This window comes from Eretmochelys imbricata, chromosome 8 (genome assembly GCF_965152235.1).
Source record: "Eretmochelys imbricata isolate rEreImb1 chromosome 8, rEreImb1.hap1, whole genome shotgun sequence".
NCBI classification, from domain to species: Eukaryota; Metazoa; Chordata; order Testudines; family Cheloniidae; genus Eretmochelys; species Eretmochelys imbricata.
In genome coordinates this window covers 83631881-83649901 of record NC_135579.1, presented here as the reverse complement: position 1 = coordinate 83649901, position 18021 = coordinate 83631881, and the positions used below count along the sequence as shown (strand labels likewise).

General features: G+C 39.4%; 1 protein-coding gene across 3 annotated transcripts in view; it reads right to left on the bottom strand.

The window, feature by feature from the left end:
- USP33 (ubiquitin specific peptidase 33) overlaps positions 1 to 18021 on the bottom strand; it is an 89068-nt gene that overhangs the window by 20800 nt on the left and 50247 nt on the right. For 2 of the 3 annotated variants that reach the window (XM_077823558.1, XM_077823560.1), the window contains 10 exons: positions 17487 to 17600; positions 15728 to 15806; positions 9942 to 10362; positions 9325 to 9465; positions 5900 to 6006; positions 4053 to 4225; positions 3863 to 3957; positions 3144 to 3177; positions 1312 to 1357; positions 345 to 525 (listed from right to left, as the gene is read on the bottom strand). In XM_077823558.1, the coding sequence (XP_077679684.1) occupies positions 345 to 525; positions 1312 to 1357; positions 3144 to 3177; positions 3863 to 3957; positions 4053 to 4225; positions 5900 to 6006; positions 9325 to 9465; positions 9942 to 10362; positions 15728 to 15806; positions 17487 to 17600 (1391 nt within the window). The remainder of the gene's footprint in view (positions 1 to 344; positions 526 to 1311; positions 1358 to 3143; positions 3178 to 3862; positions 3958 to 4052; positions 4226 to 5899; positions 6007 to 9324; positions 9466 to 9941; positions 10363 to 15727; positions 15807 to 17486; positions 17601 to 18021) is intronic. The other variant, XM_077823559.1, reaches the window with a different exon arrangement.

Genomic DNA, 18021 nt, shown 5'->3' with positions numbered 1-18021 from the left:
CCCCTGATGGTTAACTAGAGAGGTTTTTGTAAGTACTTTTTTTTTTTAGACATAGGCTTGGCTGATCGATTCTTCTTCAAATTGTACAAGATTCCTAAATAGCATTCCAAATGTATGTCACAACTCACTTTAAAAAACAAATAATCAACCAGAACATGTACTAGCTTCTGGCTTCAATCAACAGTAAGACTACTCAATTTTGGAATTAATATTGCTACCACCATTTGTCCATATTTACCTTTCAGACCAATAAATCTTAATGGTACCCTTAATCCCACATCTACATCCATAAAATGAACATCTGTCACTATGTTTGCATTCTGAAACAACAAATCAATACTTACTGCTGGCAGTTCCATGATGGCAGATGACAGACAAGAGATCATATGTCACAATCTGAGCTGGACTGTCCTTAGCAACGAAAGGCTGAAGATCAAGTCCTTCCAGGGGAAAGGATACATGGGTACCAATTTTTGTGGAAAACATGAGCTCATGTCTGAATCTTTTGAGATGAATGCACAGTATCTGTAAGAAGAACTATCTGTAATTAAGAACTAATTGATGTGTAATTATCTATATAGCAACTATACTGCAGAGGCCCTATTGCCCTTCCTCCCACACTGTTAAAATCTTAGGGACTCCTATGGCTCCAGTACAAACAGCTGGAATCAATTTCTTCTGTAGTCGGAGGCAGCTGACGGCAGCCTCAGGATCCTCCACATTTATTTTAAATTAGTTGCGTTTGGGATTTCCCCCCAAAAATCATCTTACTGATCCTGCAAAAATCATAAAGGCCAGCACTGAGCAGCTGCCAAAACCTGATGTTTCAATGAAGGGCAAATCTCTTCCTCTACTACATTTAACTATTTGTGCAAGGCTGTCACCAGGGTCAAATTCCTTCACGATTCTTGCAGTCATCAGCTGATGCACTGAAGAATAAGATTTAATTACCTTTAGCATGCACAGCTACAAACCTAACAAGTCAGAAACATTTCCAGCTCAGCTACAGTATTTAACTCTATGACCTCCTGCAGAAGTGAATTCCACAGGCTGGCTACAGGACTGTAGGAAAAACATTTCTTTTTTCTTCTTCTTCTTCTAACTTTACCTTTCATTTTAACTGTTGTTAACTTTCTTGTAAAGTATCTGACCAAATGTGATTAGATGCAAACATGTTTTTTTCAGGATTGCAAGCATGCTGCTACATTTTTTAACACGCAAGACACAATCTACTTTGTATGCAACTCATTAACCTTGCCGCATTCCCAATCATGGAGAAGAAACATTTTAAAATGCGTGTGATTACAGTACCTCAGGAAATTTTTGCACTTTGCAGAATTTCACTCCATTTCTTAATCTAAGCAAAGAAGAAAAACATTTAGTCCTATAAATGTTTCACCTCCTGTGCCAACTCAGCAAAAACATGACGATGAAGTCTTAGGGTTGTGCGTTACATTAGTAAACCTGAAATATTTCTGGAATGCAGACTAGACTTACTGAAGCCAAAGTGATATGAATAATGAAATCTTGAAGCAGAGAAAATCTGTTCCACTGAATAATTCAAAGCAGTAACTATGTATATGCCTACCAGTTCTATCTAGCCAATGGATTTTCTTAGTATGGGGAAAAGATTGAGCTTTTAGACTTTGTGAAAGCAAATTATGGCTGAATTCCAGTTTTTGTCAAATAAATTCATTCTTGAAGAAAATTTAACCGCAGCAGAGTATCAATAAATAATTTTAATGGAGTGCTAATATGTATTTTACTGTCCCCATACAATATTTAAATTATACAATGATGCTTGAACAAGATAACAGTGTTATGTATAAACAGCAACAACTGTTAAGAGTCTGACACTGTTTCATTCCTTTATTTTAATAAAATATAATAATTTAGACTGCATTAACAATTAAGGATTTATCTTACAGTAATACAAAGGGTTGCTATACATTTAGATGATATATTTCTTTATAAGGGAGATAACCAATGCCCAGGCGGGTGTTGAACAACCATCAACAGCCATTATCCAGCAAGGGAGCTACAATGCAATAACTCACTTGCACAAGGCCACATCAGGGAAATTGCTCAACCTCACCTTGTGATTCAGCAATGCCCATCAAACATGCCTGGACTTATGTTCTCCAAGCACATGGAGTAAGGGTATAAAACAGAACACGAGGCCCCATGCTTTGCCTTTTCTCCTCCCCTGACCTACGCAAGCAACAAGGATGCTGAGAAGACTGATGATTTCAACAGAGGAGACTGGCCCAGGTTTAAGAGACAAACCTGTATATTAAGGACTAAGATCCAATGGGGGTGAGAATATTGCTTGATCTAAATACTGTCAAGTATGATAAGAGTTAAGGCTTAGACTGCGTGCTTATATATTTTATTTTATTTTGGTGACTGACTTTTTGCCTATCACTTATAATCTATCTTTTGTAACCAATAAATTTGTTTTACTGTTTACCTTTACCAGTGAGTTTGCCTGAAGTGCTTGGTAAATCTGCTCAGGTTCACAAAGGCTGGTGTATGTCCAATTTCTATTCCAAGATGTGAACCAGTTAATAAACTTGCATTGCTCAAGAAAAGGTCTTGAACAGTGCAAGACGGTATATTCCCAAGGTACAAGGCTGGGTGCTGGGGGGATTTGGCTGGTGCCTTTCTCTGTGTGGTTTATGAGTGACTCTGGGAGCATTCATGCAATTTAGCTGGGTGTGAGGCTCCACATGCAGTTGTGTTGAGTGATAACAGTGCCTGGAGGTGTTTACTGCTTGTCACTAGCAAAGCACTAAGAGAGACAGCCCAGGCTGGAGAGGTAAGGGGGCACAGTGGTCCCACAGAGCAGTCCCAGGCTGCACCCTGAGGTCCCATCACAATCCCAATATGGTTGACTCATCCCTAAAGCACTTCCTGGCTGATACACCTTCATTGTTACTAGACTTTTGAGAGGTATAGTACAAGCTCTCATAACAACGAGCTGCCCATCAAAAAATGTCCTTGTACCAAAAGTACAGGATTCTCATCTATGAAAGTCACTGTATGTTGCATTTATTTCCACACATTAAACTTTTGCAGCAACATTAATGTGCTGATCAATACCAAGGCTTATCAAAGCAAATGCAAGGTAAAAGATGACTTACTTTTTACACTTTTCACAACTGTACATGTTATCACCTGTAGATATTGGGGGGGAGGAGGGGAAAACACAACCATTATTCTCTAAACACAAGTAGTTATTCTTCAAGCTATCCACTATACTTTATTGATAATTGCCATTTACAATAGCTATTATACTTTTCTCTTGCTTTGATTGTGTCATTGTAATTTCAGGGATCATTTATTTTTCAGGTTAAATGTTTTCAGTTCGTGCCTGAAGACTTTGGATTGCTCTAGAGAAAGTTTAGCATTTCGCTGAGCAAATGTATGATATGGTTTTCTTAGGGTTTATGCTCCCAAACATTAAAAATATATTCTGGATTATGTTGGGTGATTTAATTATTTTAAAATAAAAGGGAACAGTACACATTTTAAAGGCAAGAGAAGGAGCAAATTCCCAAATTTAGATTGAAAATGTCCTGAACTTCATCTGATTTTATTTCATGAAGAGAAATTCAATTATTGTATAATTCCAAGAAAACTTATGTGGAAAATTCTTGCTTCAAAATCCATTTCAAAAGTGGTTTATTAAAAAAAAAAAAAAAACAACAACGAAGGTTGATCCTATGACCAGGAATATTTTTAAAAGTCTGATGTGTGCATTGGTTCAATTTAAAAAAAAAAGCAAAAGTAAACTACCTCATCTATTTACCTTGTTTTAAAAAGAAGGCACATTAGATATGTATTTTAAATAGTGGCTTACCCTTGAGCTCATCTCTGGCGAAAAAGGCAGCAAGACAATCTTGTAAGGTTACTGTTGGACCCCAAAACCAGCTAGGAACACATGAGACAACAAACCTGAAACATCATTGACAGAAAACACAACAAATGTTCTGCCAGTAGAGCAGAAACTGCAATTTTAAAATCTAAGCACTACAAAGAGAATCACTTACCTTTTAAAGTACTCCACAAAAAATGCTATCCATCCCTGGGGAGCATATGCTTCACCACATGACCCTGCCTTGACTAGAGAAGTCTGATGACTTGCCGAATGCAGTTTGGCAAGGTCTTCCTTACCTGGAATAGGCAATGACAGATCCTGAAAAGTCTCCAGGGTAACAGACACCTATGCAAAAAATGAAGTAGGGAGGAAAATTAGGCTTTTGTTAAAAGAAATAAGCAATTAATTCTAATTTTGTAAAGTACACCACAGTATTTTGTTACTTTATTTTATAATCTTGAGAAGTTAGATCAAAAGAGTGACCGCTAACAAAAGATTCAGTGTTTTACTCCTAAAATTCCACTAGATGGCACTCTCTCAATTATCAATTAAATGGATTTGGGTCATAAAACCAGTCTTTGGAAGAACAGTGCACCTGGTAATTCTTTTATAGCTAAAGTAGTAACAATGGCTCTTTTATAAACCCCAGCTGGTTTATCCCATGGTAGTGGTCATGTTAGTGGTACAGAGCTTTTCACAGATGGCTCTCATGGGTGCTAATTCTTCCAAACATTATTCAAATAATTTTGATGGTGTTTTACTTAAAAACAGCCTTCCCCCTCCAAATAAGAATGAGCACTTCTGACTTTGGGGCTATTTTTAAAGGAAACTGAAGTGGTTTGTTATAATAACTTAGAAGTAAATTTTTGCTAAGAATCATTTTTAGAAGTTTTTTTAATTACCTGCTACTTTTTAAGTGGCACTATGAAGAATTGGGACTTGCTTTTTTCAGTGGGCGCTGCCATTTTTACTAAAGAACATTACGCTTTCCAGCAGGAAGCTGAGCTTCATAAGGCAGACTAGGACTTCAAACCACTTTGAAAAATCTAATTTTAAATGTTTTTAACAAGACCTGAATTTTCTCAGCCCTAACTTGCATGATGAGGCTGTTGAAACAGTATGACTAGCTACCCTTTTCTATATTCCAGATAATTAAAAACACTTAATGACTTGCCTTTTCTAATCCGATGTAGCAGTTAGACTATTTTATATTACATGGAATTTTTCCTTGAGGAAGTTGTGTGTGTTAGGAAGTCAGGCAAACCATGATTGGATTTGTCTGCTAAATGAAGTTGCAGACATAAAAGATTCCTCCTCCATATTGGGTTCCTTTCTTCTGCCGTGAACTGCTTTTCACAGGCAAAGGCTGTGTGTTGGGGGGGAGGAGAAATCCTTTATTCTTATTAAACAGAAGAATTCAAAAGATGCACCTCATAGCTTAACATATAACTGAATGAGCAGTTCTGAATGATATTAGCAATCTGTGAGTGACAGCATGTAGACACCGCAATCCTTGGTTAGCCATAATACCACAGGAAAAGGAACTGTGGCCTTCACCTGCACACACACCTTGCTGTGTGTCTAAGCAAGGTAACATAGCTGTTCAGCTAGTTTATAACCAATAGTGAGAACCTCCTGGATGATGGGAGGGAAGAGGAAGGAAAATGAAAACTTTGCTGCACTTGGAAAAAAAATTTGGTTGCAAACTAACACCCACAATTTTGTTGAGTTTCAGTTGGGCTTATGTTCTTTCTATTCCCAAATGAGAGGCAAGAGTCTACATTAAAGAAGGGTTGCAACAGTTACTATTAGGGACTACAAAATTAAATTGAGGAGACGTAACAGCTGCAGAACTCAGAAAGGGGCCAGCAGCCTTGCTTGAATGCCCAGGGAGCCCGCCACAAGAGAAATCCCAAGAGAAAGATTACACATGTAAAGGTAAAATGACTGAAATTAACGATTATATTTTAATATAAAAATGAACACCACATTCACATCAGAACATCTCCCTACACTCACCCTATCACAAGTCAGGCACTGCACTGAACTTATGATGGTCCCATCAAATATGTCAGATATGACACTCCTGTATTTCTTGTGTTTCTTCTTTTTTGGAGAAGTTGGAACTAATATAAAAAGACAAGAATAAAAATGGTTAAAGAGGGTTCAAAGTACAGTGTGTAACCTTTGATTCTGCTTTGCCTGAATCCGTTTTTAAAATGACAGGATTAAATGAGTACGTGCCACCTCTTTTCAGGATTGAGATAAAAGAACTAATTCCCTTTCCCCATTATCTCATCTCCTATGGAACCAGGCAGCCAAATTACTGGCAGCTATGGCTGAGTTAGTATATCTCCTAGGCTCAATTGTTCCTGTGGGTTCCTAGTAGGATTAAGGTAGACAGACAACCATGCTTGATCCTTCTTTCTTTCCTAGTGGAATTTCCAAGGCTAGCATTTAAGTTAAGTAAAACTCAGACTATTAGAGGGGCAATCTTAGAATCCTTAGTGTATTGCTCTCAGATTAAGGCCCATTTTAAGCGTATTCTCACTCAGAGTATAAAGTTCATATATCTGAGAGCATATGCTAGCCTCATTTGACCGTAACAGTTTTGCAGGGAGTCTTCAACATATCTTGGTCCAAAGGACTCAACTGATACAGACTCGAAATGCTGAGGCACTGATTATGTTGGGCCAAACTGAGATGAGTCAGTGATAGATACAGAATTTAAAAAGCAGACTGATTGAAAAAAAGAAAACCTGCCCCCTGCTGAGACTGCCTAAGTGGAGCAGTCTCTAAAGCTCTCAGAGGGATTTTCCCCAACAGATCTGGAAATCAAGTATAAATAATTTCAAGTTGTGATCTGTATTAGATGAATAATAGCTGCTTCTCTGGAGTACAAAAAACCCTTCAAAAACAGTCTCCTGGCCCCCCTACATTAGAGACTAAAACCTAGAAGCATCATACAAAATATAGACTGCAAATGCTCTTGCCGTATCCTACCCAACAGACAAAGGTCCCCAAAACTCCTCCTGTAAGAGTCTTGGCAGTGGACCTGCTGATTTGCTACTTGCCAATACAAATAAGGAGCAGCAAAGTGTGGGGCCAATAACAGTGAAAAGGTAAACAAACAGCTCCAAACAGACCTCCCCCACAGGGATGCATCTCCCCAAGGCTGCTTCATAGAAGTCCATACACTAACTGGATGGCCCCTAAGCAAATACCTTTGAGTGCCTGCTGTCTCATGTAACTGAAATTGCCTCCCTGCCTCATTGCTAGCTGAAATAGGCTTGGAGAAGGGAAGAGTTTGGATCTGAAGAGAGAATACTGGCAGGAAGAAAAGCCAGCAAGCAAGAAATCTCACTGGCAAGTCCTCTTTTCATGTCGTACTTTAGATGTGCATTTTGCAGGAACCCATGAGTTATGCAGCAATGCCCACTTCCTGGTCCTTCAGTCATGTATTTTTATATTAAACTGTTTTAGAACACTTCACATTTTCAATTTGCCAGAGATTTCCATACTGAAAATGCATAACTGCATGACAGATGTAGTTGGAGGGGGAAACAGAGGTATTGGCTTCTGGGTAGGGGACTGTTTGGCCTTGTGAGAGTCAGGAAGGCACAGGAGACAGTTTTGCTTTTGGCAATCAGGAGGCAGTTGAGACTTTTGGTACAGGGCAGGGGACAGATCTCTATTATTTCCACTCTGGACAAAGATGGAGGTAACTTTAAATCTGAGTGAGGAAGGATGAATTTCTCATTCCCCACTCCAGCAAACTTCGACATGAGCCTCACTGCAATCTGCCCCATATCTTCCACTACACACAATTATGGCATTAAATTGATATTTCTGGAGAGCTGACCAGGAGTGAAACAATGTTGCCATTTAAATTATTCTTGTTAGACTTCAGTGCTGACATACCATCAACGGGAATGGGTCAGTTAACACGTCTTTGAGAGCTGTGGTCTTTCGCTCTTTGCCAAATATAGCGGGCATCACTGTATGAAGGTTTTCTTCACAACCATAAATAAATAAATCTTCAGCAATTATTCATGAATGCTCAGATTTTGAAGCGCAATTATGCAGCAAACTCAAAACCATGGATTATTATGGAACATTTTACATCAATGAATTATCACACTATATCTAGAGTCTTGCACATTGGCAACAATCCTAAAAGGGGGATGCAGGCAACCCCTCTGGGCCATGTCTGAAACCACCACTGTTGTCTAGATCCTCAGCAAAGGAAAGGAAGTATAATGAAGCAGAGTACCAGAGTGGCTTTCCATTGAAATTGCTCAGACTCCTGCTGATGGCTGGAGAAAGGCCGGCTATTCGGCTGACCACCTCTGCCACAGATGAGGGAACAGCAAGCCTGTCAGAATGGGAATTTCTGGAAGTTTGGTTGAGACCACGATCAACTTCCTAATGCTTTGAGTAGGCTGCCTGGAATCTGAGCATGCTCGGGGTCCCTTGGAGTTAAAGCTGTGACAGATGGTGGAGAGAAGATCTGCTAGAATGGGACTTCAGATCACTTCTCCACCAAGCTGTTCATAGGTTCATCCAGAGGAAAGAAAGGGATCTGGAAGCTTGAGGAGTGGAGTAAGATAGAGCTGCCCCTGCTGGAGGACTTGCATTTTGGTGTCAACTCTATAAAGGGACCACAGAGAGAGATGCAGCCAGGGTACAAAGTGGGGGAACCTTTTGTGGAGACAGAAGAAACTGCTATAAAAACATATCCCTGGTGCTGGGAGACTGCAGTAAAGGAAAAGGAGCACTGTGTCAGAGCCAACCCTGCAGGCAGTGAGAGCCTAGCCCTTTTAAGTGCTGACCAATTACTGATGAGTAGACTGTAGAATGGAAGCAGCCTAAACAGACTCTCCACCACTCTGTGTGGGTAGCAGAAATTAGGACTGCTCCAATGGGTGAACTTGCCTACAGCAGTAGGAACAGACATGAGCTCTTTCACTCTGGGGAGACTCAACTGATGCCTTGTTCCCGCAAGAAGCCTCTCTCTTGAGTACCCAATGGGCTCCTTTCCAGACTCTCCTCTAAAAACACAACTTTTTTCCTTCTATGAGCATTCTTCCCGCCACCTCCATTTCTCCAATCAGGTGCTATAAAGAAAGATCAAGAAAAATATTGCTCCATGCTTCAAGAGCAAGGAGACAAAAACAACTGGAGAGGCAGGAAGTGCTATGGATACACAACTGCTTATAATGACTGGTAGTGACACACCATTCTCCAATAAAGTGAAAAGAGACAGTGATGTAGAAAATCATGAGAAGCTCTGTATCCCATTAGCATGGTGTCAACTCTCTAAGTAGAGGCCTGAAAGCATATAGTGTCAATATTAAATACACCCCCTTCCCCCCGCAAAAAAGGGCAAAAACGAATGGCACACTTATAAGCAATGTAATGCAAGGAGAAAAAGAAGCTTATACCTTTTTTGTGTGCAGGTGCCAATCCAGACCGTAATGAGCCTGATTTTGGAGGAGAGGTTGATAAACGTGTATTCACTCCTTCCTTTGAGGGAGGGCTTTGCGGTCCTGACAGATCAGTCATGTGGACATCACTGATGTAGTCTGCAACAGAAATTTGTATTACTGCACAGCTGAATTTTTCCAACAGTAAAGTTTTGCTTCACGTTGAACTGCAAAACAGTTAGATAACTTACATTTTAGCACACCAGTAGGCGACTGATTAAACACTTGTGTATAAAAAAATTCAGTTTTAATTCAGCAACTGTTAAAGCAGAAATGATGAACCAAAAAAATCCAAAAGCAATCACCAATTGTAATGTTATCTGAAGTCTTTCAATTGTTACAAAACTTGAATAGGTGGTAAACAGTCACTGGACTTCAAAATGGATTAAACAAACATGTAATGAAAGTACCACATTAATGACTTTGAGCACCAGTTTAGAAACCAATCTACTCTGATGGGATACATGACAAGTTATACATCTAGAATGGTTTCCCTCATTTTTACTTTTATATGCATTTCAGCTACAACTATGATTTTGTTATAATTACACATTAGCAACTGATCATACAGTCACCTGAAATTCTGCTGTGTATTTGTAATTTGATTGTTCCTGGATTATGTAAAAATTCAGCAGTTTCTGAAGCAGTGTTTGTGTCTTTTTTTAAGTCCTCCATAGAACTTGCCCGGTTAAGCTTGTTACATGGTGTTTTTTCTTTCTGCTGATCTTTGGTTGTGAGGGAGTGGTTTTCAACGTCTTGAATTAACATAGTAGTCTCTGCATACTCCTCTGAAAAGGGTCTGGAACCAGCCTCATTTTCTGCCTTATCACTGCTACCACAAGATTCACAGGACTGGAAATCTACATCTGACTGGCTCTTGTCTTCTTCCATACTCTCTTCTATACTTGTAGAGTGGGTATCTTCTATTTCCATGACTGGTTCCTTTAACTCTTCATGAAGCAGATCCATTAAACAACGCAAGAATTCTTGTGCATCCTGGAATTTAAAATAAGGTACATAATCCCTTTTTATATTTAGAAGATACGCACACAGTGGTGTCAGAACAAGATGAAACAACAAAAAGCTAAAGCTGGCCACTAAATCAAAGTAGTAAAAACAAAGTAAATGACTCCTGTCCAGTCTGGGGTGCAAAAGAGAATTAAACTGTCAGTCCAAATAATATTTCATTTTGGATTTTGTAACCTCCTACACGAGTTCCATTCCATGTCACGAGGAGTCTTACTCGGCAACTTTCCTTCTCACACTTTCACTCATCACAAAGCTGATACTCTGTGCTAGGATATTTTACTTGTTAAAATATTTCTTGTGTGGTCTCTGTGACAGAGGTTCCTTGGCAAAGGGTCGCCTGTTCTTTGCAAATAACACTTAACTCAAGCTTGACAAAGTCACTATACCAAACATATCTTACAGGATATTTATCCATAAAAAGTAACATGTAAGGTAGCTACAGAAAGCTCATAACTCACTGAGATTCATAATCACTGCATGGTGTATGTATAGGTAATATTTAAGTAATCATACATGTATGTTGAAAGTATGCTTTATGGACTTGGTGTAAATGTTAGTCACCAGAGGATAATGTCTCAGTGATAGCCTATTCAGCAGGAGCGAGTTGCCACCCCATCCTGTTTTGCCACTGATGCAATGCAAGGCTCAATTGTTTAACCTTGCTCAATACCAAAGCTTTCAATGGAAAATCATCAGAGGCAACTGCAAACAATCAAAACCACCTGAAGGTAAAAAAGAAACATTATGACAAGATAGGGGTTCACTCTACGAAAAGAAACAAAAAACTGTTTCAGGATAACACAAAGGAAGGAAAAAGAAAAGGAGTACTTGTGGCACCTTAGAGACTAAAATTTGAGCATAAGCTTTCATGATCTACAGTGATTTTCCACTGACTCCATCTGATGAAGTGATCTGTAGCTCACGAAAACTTATGCTCAAATAAATTTGTTAGTCTCTCTAAGGTGCCGCAAGTACTCCTTTTCTTTTTGCGAATACAGACTAACACGGCTGCTACTCTGAAACCTGTTACAAAGGAGGGAAACGTACTCTGCATCTTGCCACTGAGAAGACATCTTGAGGAACAAGGTATTCTCATGAAAAATTGATCCTGGTTTTTGTGAAGTTCTGAAACAGACTTAACATCGGGGAGTAGGAAACCTATTTTATTAGCTAGGAAAGGTAACTTATTAATAAATGTAGATGCAGCTTCACATTTTGATTTTGTTTTGTATTATACCTATTTTTGTAGTTAAATTTTTGTAGTTTATTTTTGTAGTTTATTCTTTCTTACAAATATCTACTTTTGTTTTACTGCAAGTGGTTCACAAGTGCTGTCTGATTTATGGGAGCAGCGATTTAAGGTAAAATTAGTAAACTGGGACACACTGCACCTTTGGGAGCAGAGGATCTGGGATTTCTGTGAGTAGTCTGTGTCCAGGGCAGCATATCACAGAGGACTGATTCAAATGGATTGGGGTGCACCTTTTGTTAATCTGCAAGGTGTAGACAGTGCTGGCATAGCCCAGGGGAAAGAGTTCAAGTGGCTGAAAGGCTAATGGTGGTAAGGAGCAGCCAGGCATGGGCGAAACTCCCTCAGGTTGGAGGCAGGGGGTAACAAGGTGACTCTCAGTCCTGGGTACCCCAAGAACCATCACAATGACATGCATCCTGATACAAGCAACAACCAAGTACTGTACCTGGTTAGCTCCTAGCTGTGCAGTTACCAGAGGTTGTCGATAAAGGAATCTAACCTCATCATATAAGATTTTCAAACTTTTTTTGCAACACCCAATCAGGGCCTTACATACACTGGTGAGGAAAACTACATTTGCACCTTTCAAAAGACTCAAGTTTAATTTGTCCCAGCCCTCCAGCTGTGCCTGGACCGGAGAAGGAAACAAAGGGAATGTTGTAGATTCACACTCTAACAGCTCAGCAATTTCTTGTGGAAGGAGTGGGTGAGCTACCATGGCAATGGCACTGCTGACTTACTTTCAGTTTGAGCTCACAGCTGTTCTTATAAGAGCAGGAAGGGGGCAGAAGTTTGACCTCTTCCTGCCTTCTGCTGCTCCCATCTTCATTAATTCCTAATATTTTTGTTCTTAACCATTGTTTATTCTTGTTGTACAGGTAGCTAATTCATTAAGAGGGTATCTTTTGGTCCAGCGGTGGTAGGTTTAAGAGGAGTTTGGTACATAATCATTTGGTTACTTGCTTACAATTTATTAATGTCACCACTGTTTGGTTTCCGGGACTCTCCCTCAGCCCAATGATCTGTACACATGTAAATTTAAAACTTTTAGACCTGTTTGCCCTGGCTGGTAATTCTTTTAGGGGAAGAGATACTGTTGCAGTTCAGGACTATTGCACCTGTATTTCCCCTCAGTGGTCCAGCAAGGGCACCACCCTCAGACTCCCAGCTCCCCCGCAATTGCCTTTTGGGGAGGAGAACAACAACTCACTCCCATGTGACCGAGGTATTTCCAGGCTGCACAGTTCCCTGCCTTCACTATGTTATTCCTAGGGCATCACCAAATTCAGTCCATTTTGGTCAATTTCATGGTCATAGTATTCTAAAAATAATAAATTTCATGATTTCAGCTATTTAAATCTGAAATTTCACAGTGCTGTAATTGTAGGGATCCTCACCCAAAAAGGAGTTGGGGGGCGAGGGGGAGAGGTTGCAAGGATATTGTAGGGGAGGTTGCAGTACTGCTACCCTTATTTCTGCACTGCTTCTGGCGACGGTGCTGCCTTCAGAGCTGGGCAGCTGGAGAGCGGTGGCTGCTGGCTGGGATCCCAGCTCTGAAGGCAGAGCTGCCTTCAGCAGTAGCGCAGAAGTAAGGATGGCATGGTATGGTATTGCCACCCCATACCACCCTTACTTCTGCACTGCTGTCTGCAGAGCTGGGCCCTCAGTCAGCAGCAGCCACTATCCACCCACCCAGCTCTGAAGGCAGCAGCGCAAATGTATGGGTGGCAATACCACAATCTCCCTTAAAATAACCTTGCGCCCCCCTGCAGCTCACCTTTGGGTCAGGACCCCCAATTTGAGAAATGCTGGTCTCCCCTGTGAAATCTGTATAGTATAGTGTAAAAGCACACAAAAGACCAAATTTCATTGGGGGGGGGGAGGGGAGGGGAAGGGGAGACCAATTTTCACAGTCCATGATGCATTTTTCATGGCCATGAATTTGGTAGGGCCCTAGTTAACCTCAGCAGAGACGGGCTGCCCAAAGCACACCTGCTTGCTTTCTTTCTAGAGATGTTTAAGTGTGACTGCCATGGTTATAAGTACCAAGCAGCTCTTTTTATGCAAGCTTATTTTATTCTCATGGTAAAAGCACTACAGAGAAAACATATTAAAACAAAAAAAGAACCTACACACAAGCCAATAAGCTTGCCAGAGATCACCCCAACTCTAACATAGGCTCTGGCAGGAACAGTCTTTCAACGGTCACAAGTTCGTAACAGCCTCAGATCAGAGCTAGCACCCCGTGTTAAGGGCCTCCGTAGGCTAAGACTTCCCAACCCTTCTCGAAGGAGTGGGGTCCTTCACAGACCTGGGGCTCCATATATTTACTAGATCAGAAAGAAGTCCCTGAGCCGATTTAAAACCAGGCTATTTATCCAAAGATCCTGTCTTTGTCTGTCGGGCCCTGGAGAATCCAGTTTAAACTAGTATATGCAGATCTCTCCAGTGGGGTTGCCTCAAAGGGCTAATAATGAAGGAATTACATTAGCATCCCCTCCTACAAGAGACAGTACATACAATTCCACAACAACACATACACAACTGAATTTTTAATACAATGGACTGCAAAGGTATTTAACCTAATTCAATAAGGTTTAACTTAATTCAATACAAATTTATTTTAATTCCATAAGATTTGACCAAGATATCACAGCATAGTGTCAGTCTGTCACAGATACAATGGCTGAAATTCAGCTTATTGGGGGGTGAGGGGGGGGAAGGCTCTTGGTCTCGCAATCCTGATTGGGAACAAGATGACCGCCAGGAATTGATAAAATTTGACTGTGGGAGACCCCAATCTCTCAATGAGAGAGCTAGGTCACTTTAACACTGCTTTGTTTAAGCAGCCACTATGAGACCTAGTGAGTATCTTACAGTGATGTGTTGAGGAATAACATTGGGGTCTCCCCTTAAATACTTAGGGGAGTACAGAACGGTACGCTCATCCCAAATTTTAGCTTGCAAGTACTAAATTTCCCGGAAGAAATGTATGTTGTTAAAGCTGCAGACGATTTTGTCATTTTTCCATATATTAGTGAATTAATTTCTTCATTTAGATACATGAATAAATTGTGGATACCCTGGTCACAACGGAAAGTCAGGATGTCAGTAATAATGAAAAGCATCTACGACAATTCTGAAGTTTGCTATTTTGACACTTACTTGACACCACAGACAGTATTTGCATATCAAAAATACATATAACCCTCCATTTCATTAATACTAACTTCATTATACTGAATTACCAAAGTTTTCCAATATAAACTACTGCAATGCAGAGAATCTGACAAAATTATTAAGGATCTGATTCTTACTACAAGACCAGAAATTGAATGTGGTCCCCACAATAGGGATTTTAATAAAATATGTTTTAAACAGTAAAATAGTATGTTAGAATACACTTCATTAAAGATGATTTGAAGAATGCACCTACAATATAATTCAGCCACATAACCATCAGTGCCCGTGCACTACAAGTAATTACTACCTATATAAGAGCTGGAGGACACAAGTATTCAGTATCCATAATGCTGTAAACCAACTTAAGTAACATTCAAAAGAAAAGAAAAAGAAAAGAAAAAGATGTGGGGCTCATTGTCTAAACAAAAAAACTGGATGCTACCAACTCAGCTTAAAAATATTCAAATAGTAAATTAATATGGTAAAAGTTTGCTCTATTATATTCTTTATGTTTGCTTAGCAAGACCTTTGTGTCACTTTCTGGAACAGCTTATATGCCAGCTACTATACTTCAGGTGACAAGTTTCTATTATTAACCATTCTGCTGCTTGTCCCTGAGAAAGGAGACATTCACAAGGATCATGGAGTTTCAGCAGTTTCTCAGCTGAATTCAGCACAGAAGTCTGTGATTCAGAAAAGTTAGAGAGGAGTTTTAGGGGATATAGATTTAAAGCATGGCAAGGTAAAATCTAAAAGTTTATTATTAGCTTGGTTTAAATACATATTTTTTTCTACTTTATGAAGTTTTAAATCCAACAATTTAATCTACCTGAATCATGCAGTTATATCTTTGACACTTCATTGTCATAATATTGGATAATACTAAGAAAGGTTTACCTGTTGGGAGTAGCCTCGAAACGTTGGATTAATTGTTTTAATTCCTTGAAACAAATTTGTAGGAACAACGGAACCAGGTCTGGGAAAGAAAAGTTTGGAAAAAAAATTAAATGAACTGTAATTTTCTAACTTCATTGGGATCATCATCAGTTTGATCACTGTGAGACACATTTTAACAAACTTGTTCTATATTATTCTTACCCCAATGTAATCCTTTTTTGGGGAAAGGGGGGTCTTCAATATAGAAACATCTTTCTCCCAGAGCACAGAAAAACCAAAAGTGTGAAATTGGGATTTATGTTTAAAGGCCTTCAAGCAAGCTGTAACCAAAATTAATCAGCAATACAGCAGAGAAATAATTTGGTATGCATGATAGAAGTCAATTTCCTCCAAAGACCCATTTAAAAATATTAAGGAGTATTTGTTTATTACAGGGTAAATGCAAGGAGACAAGTTTATTTGTATAACATCATATCCCCCTTTGAAATAAAAAAGACTCATGTCAAATGGATACAGAGTCAAGGCCACAAAGAAGATGTGGTTTATATATTGAGCAGCACCCATAGATGAGTGGGTGGGTAGCAGCATAGGCACAAGAATGGTGTGCAAGTGACTCCAGGATACAAGGTATCCCACAGGGACAATCAATAATACATATTTTAGTCTTTAACTGTATCCAAAACCAAAAGTGAAGCCATTTTGGAAAGAAAAAATAGGAAGGAAATTCCACACCAATCTGAATTTTAGCATAAGTTGTTGTGAATGGTTCTTCTTTTTAAAAAAGTTAATTTCTCTTACTTTTAGGTGTTTTTTGAAAGGAGAGAAGGTGGCTGATTTGCTCTACTCCATTTTCTCAGAAAGTACACCTAAAAACACTTTTCAGATAATTCAGGAGATAAGGAGAAAAGTAAGCATAGAGCTTCAAGACTTGTGTGGCCACAGTGCTGTTCCTGTGTGACTGCAACGTATTAACTTGGGTCTCGTCTACACATAAAATTATGGAGGAATAAAGTAGGGTGTGAATTTAAAGTAGAACAGTTATTATAAAACAAATCCACGTGTAGACAAGCCCTTACTATAGAGCCTAACAGTGCAGCTCTTTTTTTTCTGCCTCCTCTCCACACAAATTCCAAATATCAAAAGTGATGGATCATTTATAAAAACAAGTTATTGAAATTTATATAAGTCACTGAAATATGGGAAATCTATGTATGTAATGATGCTGTATGAAGCAGATGGAAAACCAAAGTTTGCTCTATCTCAGGTTGAGCTTAAAGTGCTGGAAACTGGAGGCTCAATTATCCATAAAAGAGAGCTCTTATTTATAACTTACATGTTTCATTGTGTAAGGAAATCAATCTTGTCATGTTTCCTGGGATGAAAATCTAATGCCATTATGCAGGATTATGGGTTCAACTACAGGAATAGCTGCAGTGGGCAAATCGTTCTTTTCAACCCAAAGGCACACATGATGCCATTATCACTCAGCAGCTAAATGACATTTGTTTTGACTTGTCACATGATACACAGAAAAGCCTCTTCCATGTAACTTTCCCACTAAAACAAACATTAACTTCCCAAACTGCACCACACATCCTTTTAGAGTTATTTTTAAATTAATTAAATTCAAAGCCTGTAATACACCTTCTGAATATCACGCATGAGAAAACAATTGGACCTAAGACACGTTCACCTCTGTGCTGCACTGCTGTCCAAAGTTTATATATAAACATATTCCACAAGAAAAGTGGTACAATACCTGTTTTTGTGCCAAAGTTCTGTCATCAGCTTGAGATAACTTTTACATATTGCTGGTTTCTTATCTGTTCGTGCTAAGCCCCCGCAGTCAAGAAAAAACTGTGTCAAGGGTGGGCTGATTAGAGGGAAGAAAGCAAGATTATTATTCTTTAAATAGTGCTTAGAGAAGTGTAAACCACCCCCTACATACATTTTAACAGCATGTTAGTGAAGGCTAATTACTGACATTTACATGGTAAACGTTTAATGATTTATTTTCCTAAACCCTCGGGTAACATTTATATATCATGCTTATTTGGGCCACTTTGAGTGGCACAATACCCCTCACAGACCAATCCTGCCACTTGTTAGAAGCACTGGAATTGTCCAGTGGGAGCCACGTTACAAGGGCAGGTTCCCTCTAGCAAACGTAGTCACCGGGCGATCGTGGCATGTCCCTGTGATCCTTGCCCTGCAAAGTCATGATGGCTGAAAGCTGGCACTTTCTGATTATGTTATATTCTGCAAGACATTTTCAGATAACCTTCATAACTAAT